Source organism: Embiotoca jacksoni, unplaced genomic scaffold (assembly GCF_022577435.1).
Source record: "Embiotoca jacksoni isolate LCO1_2020_lvr unplaced genomic scaffold, fEmbJac1.0.p SCAF_2, whole genome shotgun sequence".
NCBI classification, from domain to species: domain Eukaryota; kingdom Metazoa; phylum Chordata; class Actinopteri; family Embiotocidae; genus Embiotoca; species Embiotoca jacksoni.
In genome coordinates this window covers 11,189,046-11,203,394 of record NW_027185340.1, presented here as the reverse complement: position 1 = coordinate 11,203,394, position 14,349 = coordinate 11,189,046, and the positions used below count along the sequence as shown (strand labels likewise).

Genomic DNA, 14,349 nt, shown 5'->3' with positions numbered 1-14,349 from the left:
AATCCCATTCGAAAATACACCGTGATGTCACGCTTGTAAAGCTTCAAGAGAACTTCTGTTGCTGCAGTATATGGTTGATAAATTAAAACTAGAGTAAGGTGGATACAGTACTTAGATATTATGATTTTAGAAATAATTTAAAATAGGATCACTGTACCAGATTTGTTCTAAGTTGCAAAAAGGGAGTAAATAATAAAAACTGAACCGGTATTCTGAATTTGTATACTTACATCTTAATGATTAGTACCAGTGGTCCTGCTGAGCAGTGCGTATCTGTTGTTGTCACTGGATTTGAAAATAGTAAATAACAATAATTTGTCAAAAGTATTGTTCAGTCAGCTACTTAAGAAATACTAATTTAACCAAATGAATGTAAAAAAAAAAAAAATCATTCTATCTCAGGAGCTGCAAGTAAAGATAACTTGACTCAATTTTAAAGATCTCAAATAAAGTTATGTTAGTGCAAACTGTGCAAAGAGCCATGGTATGAGCAGCAAGCAAGGCTCACACCCGGACAGCCCAGCCAGCTTATTATTTAGAATTAACCACACCTAACCAGCATTTTGCCTCTGGCTTCACCAAAGTCAGTTAAGAAACTAGAGGCTCTAATGTCTCATGTGAGGGCTGCTCATTTTCTTTCCTGAATATATGTGTATGGGAATAGTTAGGAAAGGTTTGGTTCTATTCTCAGAAATGCCCAACCAAAAAGCTTCCCAGAAGAAGAGAGGTGTTTCATCTTTTGGAAATCCGAGGCCTACTGTAAGATCTCCCTATCGTTTAACTGGCTAAGGGACGCTCTGCAGCTGATAAGGCATTTCCGAGTGCACTTTGTGAAAATAGAATTTGAGGGAATACACTGTGCTGATTGTTTTTGCATGTTTTATCACCGTAATCTAAAGAGTAAAGGAAGAGCTTCAAATCCACTTTAATTTTGGCTGTTTATTTAGTCTTAGACAAAAGGAATGCTGGCTAAAACACTGTATTTACAAGACTTCTGCTGAACATCTCCTGTTTTGGGGTCTGTGGGCTTTTGCATCTATAAATGTGTGTGTGTGTGTGTGTGTGTGTGTGTGTGTGTGTGTGTGTGTGTGTGTGTGTGTGTGTGTGTGTGTGTGTGTGTGTGTGTGTGCGTGCGTGTGAATGTGAGTGAGTTATACAAGCTATAATTTGCTACAGCTTTGTTTACATTATCAAAGTAGAGCACAGCACAGAGGCCATATTAAATTCTAACAGTGTTCTGGTGAGGGCACACACACACACACACACACACACACACACACACACACACACACACACACACACACACACACACACCAAGTGGATAGTCCACATTCACATAGCTTGTCAGGCTGCAGTATGTACAGAGGAGAGGTTATTTCTCTGTGTATCTGTCCGTATACACATATACAGTATATAAACGATTCGCGCGCACACACACACACACACACACACACACACACACACACACACACACACACACACGCACGCACGCATGCACACAAAGGTGCTTGTGCCACACCTGTGTGTGATTTTCAGGGGATCACATGCTGTTTGGAGCACTGAACAGTGACAAGCTGCAAGAGATTTATAGTTGTGATGAAGCGTTGTCCCAGTGCAGGTCTGGTGGATCAGTTACCTCCTCACACACATACCAGTGTAAAAAGCTTTGTGCTCCATAAAACTCCGATCCACTCCATTAATGGGCGTGAAGTTTCCTTTGGAGACTGATTGGGTGCGTGTGTACATGTCAATGTCTATGAGTGTTTATGCTGTTGCCTGTTCAAATGAGCGCCTGTTAATAACCGTGTCTATAAAATGAGGATTTGACAATGCATGGACAAGGTTTAGCCTTGAATGATTTTTATGAGCTCGGCCGCTTTGCAAGACACGTAGCTCATTTTCAGGATTGTTGAAGTCATCCCTAATAGGTTGTCATTCAGATTTAAGTTCGTCCTTGTGCTATTTTTCCTTTGTTTAATGGTTAGGGGCATAGTCTTGCATCAATAATAATGTGATTGCAGTTGTGTGTGAGGCACAGGCAGAGAACACAAACTTTGGTGAAAAATAACATTTTGTTCAAGAAAAAATGTCCTTTGTTCTGTAACTGGATATTTTCTAAAGTGAAGAAAAGGTACGTTGCCATTCATGTTTTTTCTATTTTTATCATCTTACGTCTTAGGTCTAATTGTGTCCCTCAGAAAAGCCTATTTACTATAAATCAGTCATGTTTAAGGCTGCTTTCTATGTTTTCTCCTCCTCGACCACCCCCTGCCCTCTTTTCTGTTCTCTGACGTTTTTCTACCTCCCACATCTGGAAACAATGTGCTGACTGCCAACCTGGTGTGTAAATCCTCCTGTTGTTTTATCAGTGGAGATCAGTAGGAGAGAAGTCATAAAATATAAAGGGCATAATTCATCAGGCTGGGAAGAAAGCTGTCAAACTGTCTGGGTTGTTTGCGTGTTTGCATGTGTGTGAAAATGGACATGTGCATAGTGTACACTGTGTTAAATTGTACATATTGTATATGCATATTTAGTTCCAACCAAGACGACGTAAATATTTCTTACAAATATTTCGTCCCTTCCTCTGTAACTCTGTCATCTTGTTCCTTTTTCCTCCTTGTTTTCCAGGAGGAGCAGGAGACCAGCTACACCATCCTCCGTGCTCGAGGTTGCAATGTGACCCTCAGTGGTCTAAAGTCCAACACCGCCTACCTGCTGCAGATCAGAGCTCGCACCGCAGCTGGATACGGAGCCAGCAGCCCCAGTTTCCAGTTTGAGACCAGCCCTGACTGTAAGTTCAGCACAGAGCAGAGGCTTGCTGGTTTTTGTCTCGAAATACTGCTGTTGTTAAGAATACAGGTTGACTTTTATTTTGGTTTCTGCTAATTAGTCATAAGCCCAATAGTAGCCTTTTAAATACAATTACTGCTAATTATTATAATTGTTATGAAGCTGTTTTGATTGGAGAACATGCAAGTATGAAAGTTATTTTTTCATCCCGCTTTTAAAAGAAGAATGTTTGTGTCCGGTTTGTGTCCAGTCATCTCGCCGAACAAATATCCAGGTATAACCAACATGTTTTTTAACAGCAGTATTAGTTTCTAAAACCCGTAATAACTAAAAGAATTGTTGCTTAAGTCTTCTTCATTCATGTCTAGTACAGTTTAGTTATCAGTGCAGTGAGAGATAGAAACTGTCAAAGCTCATTTGTATTCATTCATTTGACCAATAAGTGTCCCAAGAAGCACTTGAACAACCTTTATTTGATAATGTGGGGACGGATTCGAATATTGCTTTGAATCAGATGGACGTTCGATCTTGATACATGCAGATGTTGGAGTACTAATGGAGGGTAATTAATGTTTGTGTTTAAATTAGTTTGTTATCAAAACAAGGTTACCACTGCTCATTAGCTGTCGCTGTCTGTCTTTCAGCAGCCTTCTCCATCTCCAGTGAGAGCAGCCAGGTTGTTTTGATTGCCATTTCCTCTGCCGTGGCCATCATCCTGCTCACTGTGCTGCTCTACGTCCTGATTGGCAGGTCTGTCCTCCGCTCACTTTTTCTGGATTCTCAGCTCCTCCAATCACAACAATTAATTTAACCCCAGTGCTAACTGATAGTTAAGTGTTTTTCAAAATGCTAGTTTACCTGCTAGTGCTACACACAACTCCCTTTATTTTATTTCTTCTCTGCTATATCAGTTAAAGATATTGTAAAGTCTGTGCATAGGAGCGTGAAGGTGTTTTCATGCCCGTATGTGTGCCTGAAGTTGGCAGTCAGTAGTGTTCAGAGAGAGTATAAATCCATGGCACATTATGTGACTTAGTGATCCTCTCTTGGCTTATAAGAGCTGGGGTTACACACACACACAAACACACACACACACACACACACACACACACACACACGCACACGCACACACACACACACACACACGCACACGCGCACCCACACATGCGGCTAGCCTCCAGGCTGGGCCAGTGGGTGAAGTCTTACTGGGAGATGTGGCACCACTTCTGATCTACCTCTGTTTGGACTGGCAGGTTTTGTTGCCGCAGCAAATCCAAACATCCTGATGAGAAAAGACTTCACTTTGGCAACGGCCACTGTAAGTACCGGACTCTGTTTTTCTCAGACCAGTTTTGATCTGTCCTGTCTGCACTATTTACTAAGTGGAAATAAAACCAGGTAGTTATATTCCAGATAGTTTGATTGTTGTATTTGAAGAGATATGTCTTTCCCAGAACATTTCCACGTCTTGACCAACAGCGGTTGTTTTTAGAGCAGATATTTCCAAGCATGAAGTGGTTTCCTCTTTTACTTTGGTTTGTTTGGTCATATGAGAAGACAATAATCAAAACAAGACCATGCTAAGAAAGTTTTTTGGTCCATTTCCAAACCAAACCTGGAGGTTTAATTTATAAAGATAACAATTTCAGACTGTTTTCCCAGTCATTTTGTAGAAATTACTGAAAAGTACTTTACTTTACTTACTTTATTTCCTTTTTTCCAGAGTAAAGTCCTTTCTGTGAATTTTTTGTGTGACCAGGGATTAAACAGTCTCATTTATGTTTTTTAGGTGAAATTGGGGTTAAGTGCAAATTCCAAACAAAAAAAGGATGTCTAATTGTGATTCATTTTCATTTTCTTTATATCCATTTTGCTCACTTTTTATTCCTTCTTTTTTTCTCCTTATTTTCTTACTACGTGTTATTTATGTGGAATAATAACCTGTAGCTTTGACCCAGTCGTTAGCCCCAGAACTCCCCAAGCACTTAACAACATCTGCTTCATGAAAAGTCAGGATGGGTCAGATGCACTGCATACATTTTAACATGCAGGGATGAAATACAACTGTATTACTTAAAGGATAGGTTTACATGTTTTTCAAGTGTGTCTTTGAACAGTATAGTCTCATGCCCTTTTCTTTTTTTTAAGTTAATGCATTCTCACGTTTGGTCAAACATACCGTGAGGTTCTGGTGTCTGACTTAGAAGTGTTATCAAAGTCAACATCTTTTTTGTGGAAATTCCTGTTTGTGTTACTATCACTACATCACATTGAACTAAAAGAGATGATCTGGGGAAACACAAACTCTTTATATTAGAGTGTTTGTTGAAATTTCAATTACCGATCTACAGAGACCTCACAAAAAAACATTTGTATCACAAATCAGCTACGTTTTGATGAGTTAATGTGGGAATCTGCTCATGATTTTTCTGTCTGAGGTTTACTTAAACACATGAAAACTGTTTTACTTGGAGACACGTCTCAGTGTTTAACTAGCAGCTGTTATTCTACCACATGATTTTACACGATCAACTGGCTACTGCTGAAAGCCCATTCTGACCTTTTCCTTGAAGGGAATTCCTCACCAAAATTGAATTAGTGAGAAACTCAAGACTGTAACATCTTCAAAGTTTTGGTTTCATTACGCAGTGTTCAGTAGACATTTATCATTCACACATACTTAGACAGTTTAAATCGACTCGTTCAAAGGACGTACCGACGTGGGTAAACACTTTGGGAGGCGCGGAGCTTTCAAGTGGTCATTAATTGATGTAACTTTCTTGTGCTTCTGCAGTGCGTCTGCCGGGTATCAGGACCTATGTGGACCCACACACATATGAGGACCCGAGCCAGGCCGTGCATGAGTTTGCCAAGGAGCTGGACGCCTCGTGTATCGCCATCGATAAAGTTGTGGGAGCAGGTGAGGATGGACAAAGGAAAATGTTTGACCAGACTTCACTGCATACACAGATGCTGAATAGGCTATTTCAGGCAAAAAAAAATTAATAAATAAAACTGAGACTTAAATATTAAATTCAGTGTGTGTCATCTCTAGCATTACAAACAAACTATCAGATTGGTGGGTTAATCAAAGGGAAAATTTTAAAATAATGAAAAAATATGTTAAAAAAAATATAAAGCACATTCGAGAAAAAATACCTCTTTTTCCCACTCTCAAGTTACTTCGTTTTATTATCATTGTCTCTCACGCTCAGTTTAAATGGCACACCAAATGTACAACTACACAAAGAAAAGGAGAAGTGCACGTAGGGCTCCTATATATCTACATTTTCATAGCTGCAGGCTGGTTATTTGTGCGTTATATACAGCACAGCTGGGAATGCGAGGGCATTTAATGCCCCAGCTTGAAGTGCCTTCCTTCTAGTCCTTACCTGTGATGGAGGGAAAGATGGTGAAATGAGAAAACCTTCAGGTGGTTCATGTCTCCTCTTTTCTTCCTTCATTTTCTTCTCTTCATTCATTTCTTCCTTTACATTTCCCACAGGCAGTGGCCTTATGCTTTAATTCTGAACTCATGGTGTTTAATGCTTGCAACAGTAAAACAAGCCTCCTCTCCTCTCCTCTCCTCTCCTCTCCCATCCCCTCCCTCCCCCTCCCCTCCCCTCCCTTCCCCTCCCCTCCCCTCACCTCCTCTCCTCTCCTCGCCTCTCCTCTCCTCTCCTCTCCTCTCCTCTCCTCTCCTCTCCTCTCCTTTCCTTTCCTTTCCTTTCCTTTCCTTTCCTTTCCTTTCCTTTCCTTTCCTTTCCTCCCCTTCTCTCCGCTCCTCTCCCCCTCCACTCCACTCCCCTCCTCTCCCCTTCCTTCCCCTCCCTTCCCCTCCCTTCCCCTCCCCTCCCCTCCCCTCACCTCCTCTCCTCTCCTCTCCTCTCCTCTCCTCTCCTCTCCTCTCCTCTCCTCTCCTTTCCTTTCCTTTCCTTTCCTTTCCTTTCCTTTCCTTTCCTTTCCTTTCCTTTCCTTTCCTTTCCTTTCCTTTCCTTTCCTTTCCTTTCCTCCCCTTCTCTCCGCTCCTCTCCCCCTCCACTCCACTCCCCTCCTCTCCCCTTCCTTCCCCTCCCTTCCCCTCCCCTCCCCTCCTCCCCTTCTCTCCCTTCCTCTCCCCTCCACTCCACTCCCCTCCTCTCCCCTCCCCTGCCCTCCCTTCCCTCCCTTCCCCTTCCCCTCCCTGTACACCCTGATAACTTGAGCAGGATTGCAGACGGGAGGGTAATGCATTATGATTCATGTCGAGTGCAGGCAGAATTGATGGAGACTAAAGCACACAGCACATAACAGCAGACTGGTCTCCAGAGTCCCAGCAGCCCTTCACACTGTAAAGCTGTCAGGACGGCCTGAGAGTCTTATACTTGACTCCACACTGGACTGCACTCCACTCCACAATGCGTTTTTCATTCTACATAGCTGACAGCTTTACAGGGGTTTGCATGGGCCGTTGTTTGCTTCTTTTTCAAAGTCAGATATGGAAACATCTGGTGTTCCCTTCTGATATAAAAACAAATTGTGTTCAATTTGTGTTTATTATGGAATTGATCAATGCTGCAGTTGGGAATCCATTTTTATTTCAGATGTCGTTTTGATTTTCCACACATAAGCATTAACCTCTTCAAATTTGCCAGATCAATTGCCAGACATGTGCACAAACTAAGATACATCTCATTAAATACAGTTGAATATATTGAAAGCAATTGTGTAGGCATTAAAGTGAAAACAATCAACAATAATATAAGCATACATATTTTATTAGTAATTGAATATATGATTAATTCCTTCATCTTTATCATCCTTCTAAACCAATATCACTTGAACTTTTATACCCTCACACACAGTTGAGTTCACATGGAAGAAGTCTACACTACAGTGTACTATACATTTTTAATGCGCACAGTGCATAGCTGAGACAAAGTATATTTATTTTAGTGCTTCTTCATACTGACATGAAGTTCAACATCACATTGTGTAATAAGTCTATTTTTATGTGGGAAAGCAACTGTGAAATCATGTTCTGGACATTATAAATAAAATGACAGGGTCATAGGGTGATCGCATTTAGTAACCAGCACAACAGTTTGTTTTAGAAATTGGACAGAAATCCCAGAAGCATTTGTAAATCAATACAGGAAACCCAGAGAAAACAATAGGCTTGTAGACCAAATCGTAAAAGAGAGGGACTTTGGCTTTTTAATCTATTAACTCAAGAAAATGTGAAGTGAACACCAGAGGTGAACATTAAAGCTCAAGCCATGATGTAAACATTTTGGTCCGTCAGCTTCAATGCAGCATACCACCCATCTGTGTGATTTTTATGAAGCCACATAAGCACTCGGAACAATATACAACATACCTCCTCTTTCTCCATCCCTGCCTCAACCCCCATCTGTCTTCATTAAACATGTTAACAGCACTTTGATCTTCTTGCCAATCGGTGATTGTGTGTTAAAAGACATGAAACACATGCTCCACTCTGCTTACATGGGTCAGACTTTTACATCAAAGTAGGATACCTAGCTCTACTCATAACAGGAAAGGAGTGAGTGTCCCTAATCAAGCCTTATTAGAGTGAGATCTTCTTTCTCAGAGTGACCACATAAAAAGGTGCCTTGGCCTGGCTCGTCTGTCCACTGCTGAGGGCCTGAAGAACAGAGCAGAGAAGGAAAGAGCAGCCATGCTTTTGGTATTTAGACAGGTTGTAATTATTCTGGCTTAAGTTCTTCCAGACCCGGTTGCTTCAAGTCCAGGGTTTGACCCATGCTCTGTGATCCAGAGCTGCTATGGGACATGACTGTACTGGATGGAGAGAGAGAGAGAGATCTGCGCGTCTTAGCTCTGACATCACCCTGAATGAGCATATATAATATGCATATATCTTATGGTGCAACACACACACTCGCATAGCACACATACACACACACACATATACACACTCCACTCATCTTCTGCAGCCAAAGCCCTGTCAACAGGGCTGCCTTTGAAGTGGCCTGCCTATGCCTATCTACAAAGCTTACAGTACCTCATGGACACAAGCACGTGTACACACACACACACACACATTGAGCTGAAGTCAACACACACATCCCCTCACCAGCAGAGCATGCTAATTAACTCTCCCGGAGTGGATGTTGAGTCATTCAATTCGACACACCGAATTAAGGTTCAGCACAGTTGGGAGTTGTTCTGTGGACTCTGGATTCACGTTAATCAAATGATTCTCCAAAATGAACAAATGTATTTTTCCTGAAAAATGGGAGTTAAGTATTGACTGAGGTAATCATCGAGATCCTTTTTTTTTTTTTTATCTTCATCTGGCGGATTCACTGACAGGCATCTGTAAAAATCATCCATCATTACACGTTAAACAATAGTTGTTTTAAGTGCTGGAATTGCAGTGCTTTGGCCTCGTGATATGCTTGTTAGCATGCTCTCAATTTCAAACTGAGCTAGCAATAGGATAATTGATTCCAAACATTCTTTAATACATTAAAACTTCAGTTTTTTGTCCTTTTTAAGTGACCATGTATGACAATACACGTTGATGTTTCTAGGAAAAGCAGTTTAGCTAGTTTAGTTCGCTAAACTTCTGAAGTAGATCCATGCACTACTTAGGTCCAGCAGCTAATCTAAAGTCTGTTTTTACTTCTGCTTGGACTCAAAGACAGGCCTTTGACATCAACTGTGTGGAACTCAAGGTTTTTGGAAAGGTTTGGCTTGCATTGCCTGGTTTGTTAGTAGTTCTGCTATATTCTGAGCTTGTAAAACATGAGCTAAAGTATAAGTAAATAATGTGAACTGTCCTCACTCAAACAAGTAACAGTTTTGGTGAGCTAACCTGCTGTTACCCCAAACATTGTGTTGTTCCATATTCCTAATAAATGCAATAATGAACAGTAGATACATTTGTTAATAAGATATGTTGGCCATGGCCCTTTCAGGTTTTGTCTCTAACATCAGATCAACAATAGGCTTTGTAAACTGGAGAACCAAAACTTTGAGGATCTAACTCATGTTGCAAATACAAAAATGTTTTTAGATGAGTGACAATGACAATGTCATTGTCACTGTCACTGTCACTGTCATTGTCACTGATTGTGTAAAAAACAAAACAAAACCTGGATGTGTGATGCCTATGTGTCTGATATTTGTAAGCAGTCAGAGATCTGATCTCTTTTGTTGCATCTGTCCATTTTTTAATATCCAGGTGAATTTGGAGAAGTGTGCAGTGGTCGCCTGAAGCTGCCCAGCAAGAAGGAGATCTGTGTGGCCATCAAGACTCTGAAAGGTGGATACACGGACAAGCAGAGGCGGGACTTCCTTGCTGAGGCGTCAATCATGGGACAATTTGACCACCCCAACATCATCAGGCTGGAGGGGGTGGTAACTCGCAGTAAGTGCACACATGACTCTCATCAGTTACTCCTGCACCAAACGTTTGGCCATCTCCTTTATCCAGTTTTTCTGAATTTTTCTTAATAGTTGTTATTTTGTTGATCAGGTTGTATTCTGCTAATTGCTACGAGATGAAGTAGAATGAAATCTTAATTTTGGGAGACGTTTTACTGAAGAGAACATTTCCATTCACATTCCCTCCCAGATCCAACCTCTCCGGAGAGTCTTTTTACCGATTCCGGATTTGCAATTGTCTTTGACAAATGGCTCTAAAGTGGCGGACACTTCTGTGAAAGAGCGAAGGAGTTTTATTGAGTTGCTGTGGTGTAAATCTCTGCAGATCAATGTGCTCTGATCAAAGCCTGTGTCCAAAGCGGGCATAAATCCATAAATCCATATCTCTGACTTGCTCCCCTCTGGGCCTCTTTATAAGACTATCATTAGCACACAGAAGGCCTGTTTAACTGGGAATGACTGCAGAAAAAGGGAAATAATGAGTCTGAACTTTGTCGCTGAGAAACGGGCCTGGCCTCTGTCTCTCCCTGCGGCACTCGGCTTAAGTAGTTCTGCCAGTATGGTTATTCTAAGGAGTAGAATAAAATACCTGAAGAACTTCCCCTCACTTTATTGTCCTTGAATTTTTGGTCCCTTTATTTTCTCATTTGTTCTTCTTTTCTTCATCTCCCCTTTTCTTACATTAACTCACTTCCTTAATTGCTCCCTTTAATTTATGCCTTTTGAATTCAGAGACTTACCAGCATGACTTATTTTAATCAAAAGCAGTATTACCAAATAAGGAATCAACTTAATGTGTAACAGACAGGACATCCAAGCCATATTGTATCAATTAATGATGGGGCCTTGTTTGCAGTCATAGTTGTTGTATACCATCAGACATGTTGAAAGAAAAAAGGGTAGAAAGAAATGAACGAACATAGTACAAATTGATAATTCTTATTTCAGGCTTTCAATTAGCAATTTATTGTTATGAGTTGTTATTGACAGAAATAATGAGTGTGTTTACATGGACTTGAGTGTCCTGGTTGGCTCATCCTGGTTTTGATCATATTTGGGACAAGTTGTTTACATGGAATACAAATAAATCAGTTTTTTTTCATATCCCTATTTTCATGCCAAATACTAGTTACCTGGTTCCTGATTACTGGTGTGGTATATATGCAGGCACCTCTGTTTACAACACAGACTGGTGATGTTGAAATCATTAGTCTGATTAAACTGTGGCTTGAAAGTGAGACCACTTTGGCTTACAGTGGGCTTAGCACTATTAAATGTCAACATCGCGTCGCAGATATATTGCTAATCCATTTTATAGCCAGCAGTGAGAAAAGCAAGAAGCAAGAAGTATTGAACATGTCTCAGGCTGTCACTTTGCCTGTATACTACAGACCTGAATAAGTCACTATGTCAGTGCTTTCTCCCATCTAAACTGACAAGTACGTTTAATTTTTTCATCAACGAAAGACAAAACTCAGTGTCGCTACAGAAGTAAGGGGCTCTTGTTGCTGCCATTGTTTGTGTTTCTGTTACATCACCTGGTCAAAGATGTGCCTGCGCTGGTAGAAGCTTTAAATAATTGATGCATGCAACAGCATCCTGGTTTCTTTTGGAGCACTCCAGCTAGCATAATCAGCTTTCTCAAAACCAGGATACGACTTATATAGATTTACAAAATCGGAATATGACATTTACATGCTCAGACATAAAAGCGAGATACTCAAACTCAACGCTACTTAAGCGTAACGTAATCTGCCTCGTAAGAAGCAAAGGTGACACTTTTATTTAAGTATTTTTTTTTTCCATAAAAACAGGAAGTAAATTGAGTCAAATAATTGCAAAAGATGGTAAACAACATAATTGAGTTCAAAGTATAGCTTTTTAAATCAGGTTGCATAAATCTGTTTTGCCTCCTCCTGCAGAATATACATTTATATTCACCAAAAATATGGGAATACATGTTTTGTGAAGAACATAAGTAAAACTTTCTACAAAAACTTGTGTAAGGGAAGCACATTCACTCACATATTTAGCTGTGGTCCTGGATCCCTTTCATTGAGGCTCAAACACAGTAGATCTTGAAAGGGAAGGAGTCTGTGTGCGTGTGTGTGTTTGTGTGTGTGTGTGTGTGTGTGTGTGTGTGTGTGTGTGTGTGTGTGTGTGTGTGTGTGTGTGTGTGTGTGTGTGTGTGTGTGTGTGTGTGTGTGTGTGTGTGTGTGTGTGTGTGTGTGTGTTGTTGTTGTGTTGTGTTGTGTGTGTGTGTGTGTGTGTGTGTATGTGTGTGTGTGTGTGTGTGTGTGTGATATCCCTCATCACTGAGACTGTTTGCCTAATACATCTTAAACCACTCTTCCTATTAACGTCCAGCCGGTGAGAAATGCTGTAATAACACTGGACTGAGGTTTCATTTACTGCTTCGAGACTAATAGGGGAAGCCCACTGTTCAGTGCTGTGCATGCATGTGCGTGTGTACATGACATTTGGAGGGATGCCCTGAACACATGTGCATGAGCTGGAGCAGCGTGAGTGCAGGGCATAATTTCAGGAGATCCATTTGATATGCTCCCTCACAAAGACACATACCTACACACACACACACACACACACACACACACACACACACACACACACACACACACAACACACACCGCTGCAGGGTGATTTATTAAGGTGCTCCTGTTAATTCTTAATAATCCTGAGACTTTCACACCCCATTTACCTTGCTGCTGCTTTTGGCTGGTCCACAGGCTGCATATTTTCAGGAGTGCGCACACACACACACACACACACACACATGCATGCACTACTCTCTCTCAAGCCCCTACACACACACATCCACACTTGCACACATACACTCACACTTGGGTTCACAGAACAAAGGGCTGGGGGCCCTTTATCTTTTGCTGCCAATGTTGAGAATAGAGAGAAAGAGGGAAGGGAAGAGGGCGGAGGACAGGAGGGAGGACCGGGTGTGTGTGTTCCCGTCCGCGACCATAAAAGCCGTTCGCTGGTAAACGGAACAATCCATCACGGCCTTTTAGGGACTGGGTGTGGGTGGAGGGTGTTTAACTGGATCTGTGACTGCGCTTACATGATGAGAGATTTTTTTTGCTGGAAGTGAAAGTGTTGCAACTTTCTGAAACAATTCATGCTGTTCAGAGAATTAAATAGCTTTTTTCATGGTGGAGAAAATGTTTGGATAGGAAGTGTTTTCTGGGGAAGAATTAAAAGCAAACCTTGTTTTGTGGAAGTCATAGTTTCTCTGACCTAATTCAAATATGCCTTTGCTCTGGACTCATTTACTTTAAGATGGTTAAAAATAAATCGACTTTGACATTTCAAGTAGAAACTCACTCCAGATCTTTTTGGTTTTCAGATCTGCTTTGATTTAAGTTACTTCCATCATTGTTAATGGAAAGTTGTTTTTTATACCAGTGAGGGTAATAGATTTGTTTCCTTTAACAACTAATTCCGTCACCCTCTCCGCTCAGCCCACGTCATTTCTGGAGAAAAAAAAAAAGAAAGAAAGAGTCCTTGTCTTACCAGATGTGGTGAGGGTTCACATTAATACATGCAAGAGGGGATAGAGAGGAGCGGGAGGGGCGGGGCGATGAGGAAAGAGAGGCAGGGATGATAGAGAGAAGGTAGGTCAGGAATGAACAGGGGGAGGAGGGAGAAGAGCACATTAATCAGAATAAAAATGGAGAAGACGAAGAAGAAGAAGCATACGGCTGGTGGTAAGTCAAGAGTGACGCAGAGAGAACAAAGCCATCTGGGACACAAACAAGTCTTGACTCTGACGCTGTTCATTTAACAAAGAGTGATTTAAAGGTTTCTTAAAGAGGTTTTTTTTTTCCTTTCTTCCTCTGTAATAAACCTCGTGTCGGCTGTTGGCTGATCAGGTACAGATGATAGCAGGCAGCGCGGATTTATAGCCAGGTCTTCCACAGAAATAAAGATGTCACATTTTGACAGCTGACCTGCTGGGACCCTAAAACTATGACTTGGATCATTTCATTCTGCTGAGTGTGTGTGTGTGTGTGTGTGTGTGTGGGAGGGAGAGGGGGGGGGTGGTGTGTAAGTTCAACCTGGTCCCTATCAGGGCCCGTGTATGTCTGCTTTAAGTCAAGTTAGAACCCTCCC

The 14,349-nt window shown here is 41.3% G+C and overlaps 1 protein-coding gene across 4 annotated transcripts in view; it reads left to right on the top strand.

Annotated features, from left to right (window-relative positions):
• Positions 1-14,349, top strand: part of epha3 (eph receptor A3) — a 98,280-nt gene that overhangs the window by 62,402 nt on the left and 21,529 nt on the right. For 3 of the 4 annotated variants that reach the window (XM_069154534.1, XM_069154537.1, XM_069154536.1), the window contains exons 7-11: positions 2,632-2,794; positions 3,438-3,543; positions 4,047-4,111; positions 5,588-5,713; positions 10,004-10,189. In XM_069154534.1, coding sequence (XP_069010635.1) covers positions 2,632-2,794; positions 3,438-3,543; positions 4,047-4,111; positions 5,588-5,713; positions 10,004-10,189 — 646 coding nt within the window. The remainder of the gene's footprint in view (positions 1-2,631; positions 2,795-3,437; positions 3,544-4,046; positions 4,112-5,587; positions 5,714-10,003; positions 10,190-14,349) is intronic. The other variant, XM_069154535.1, reaches the window with a different exon arrangement.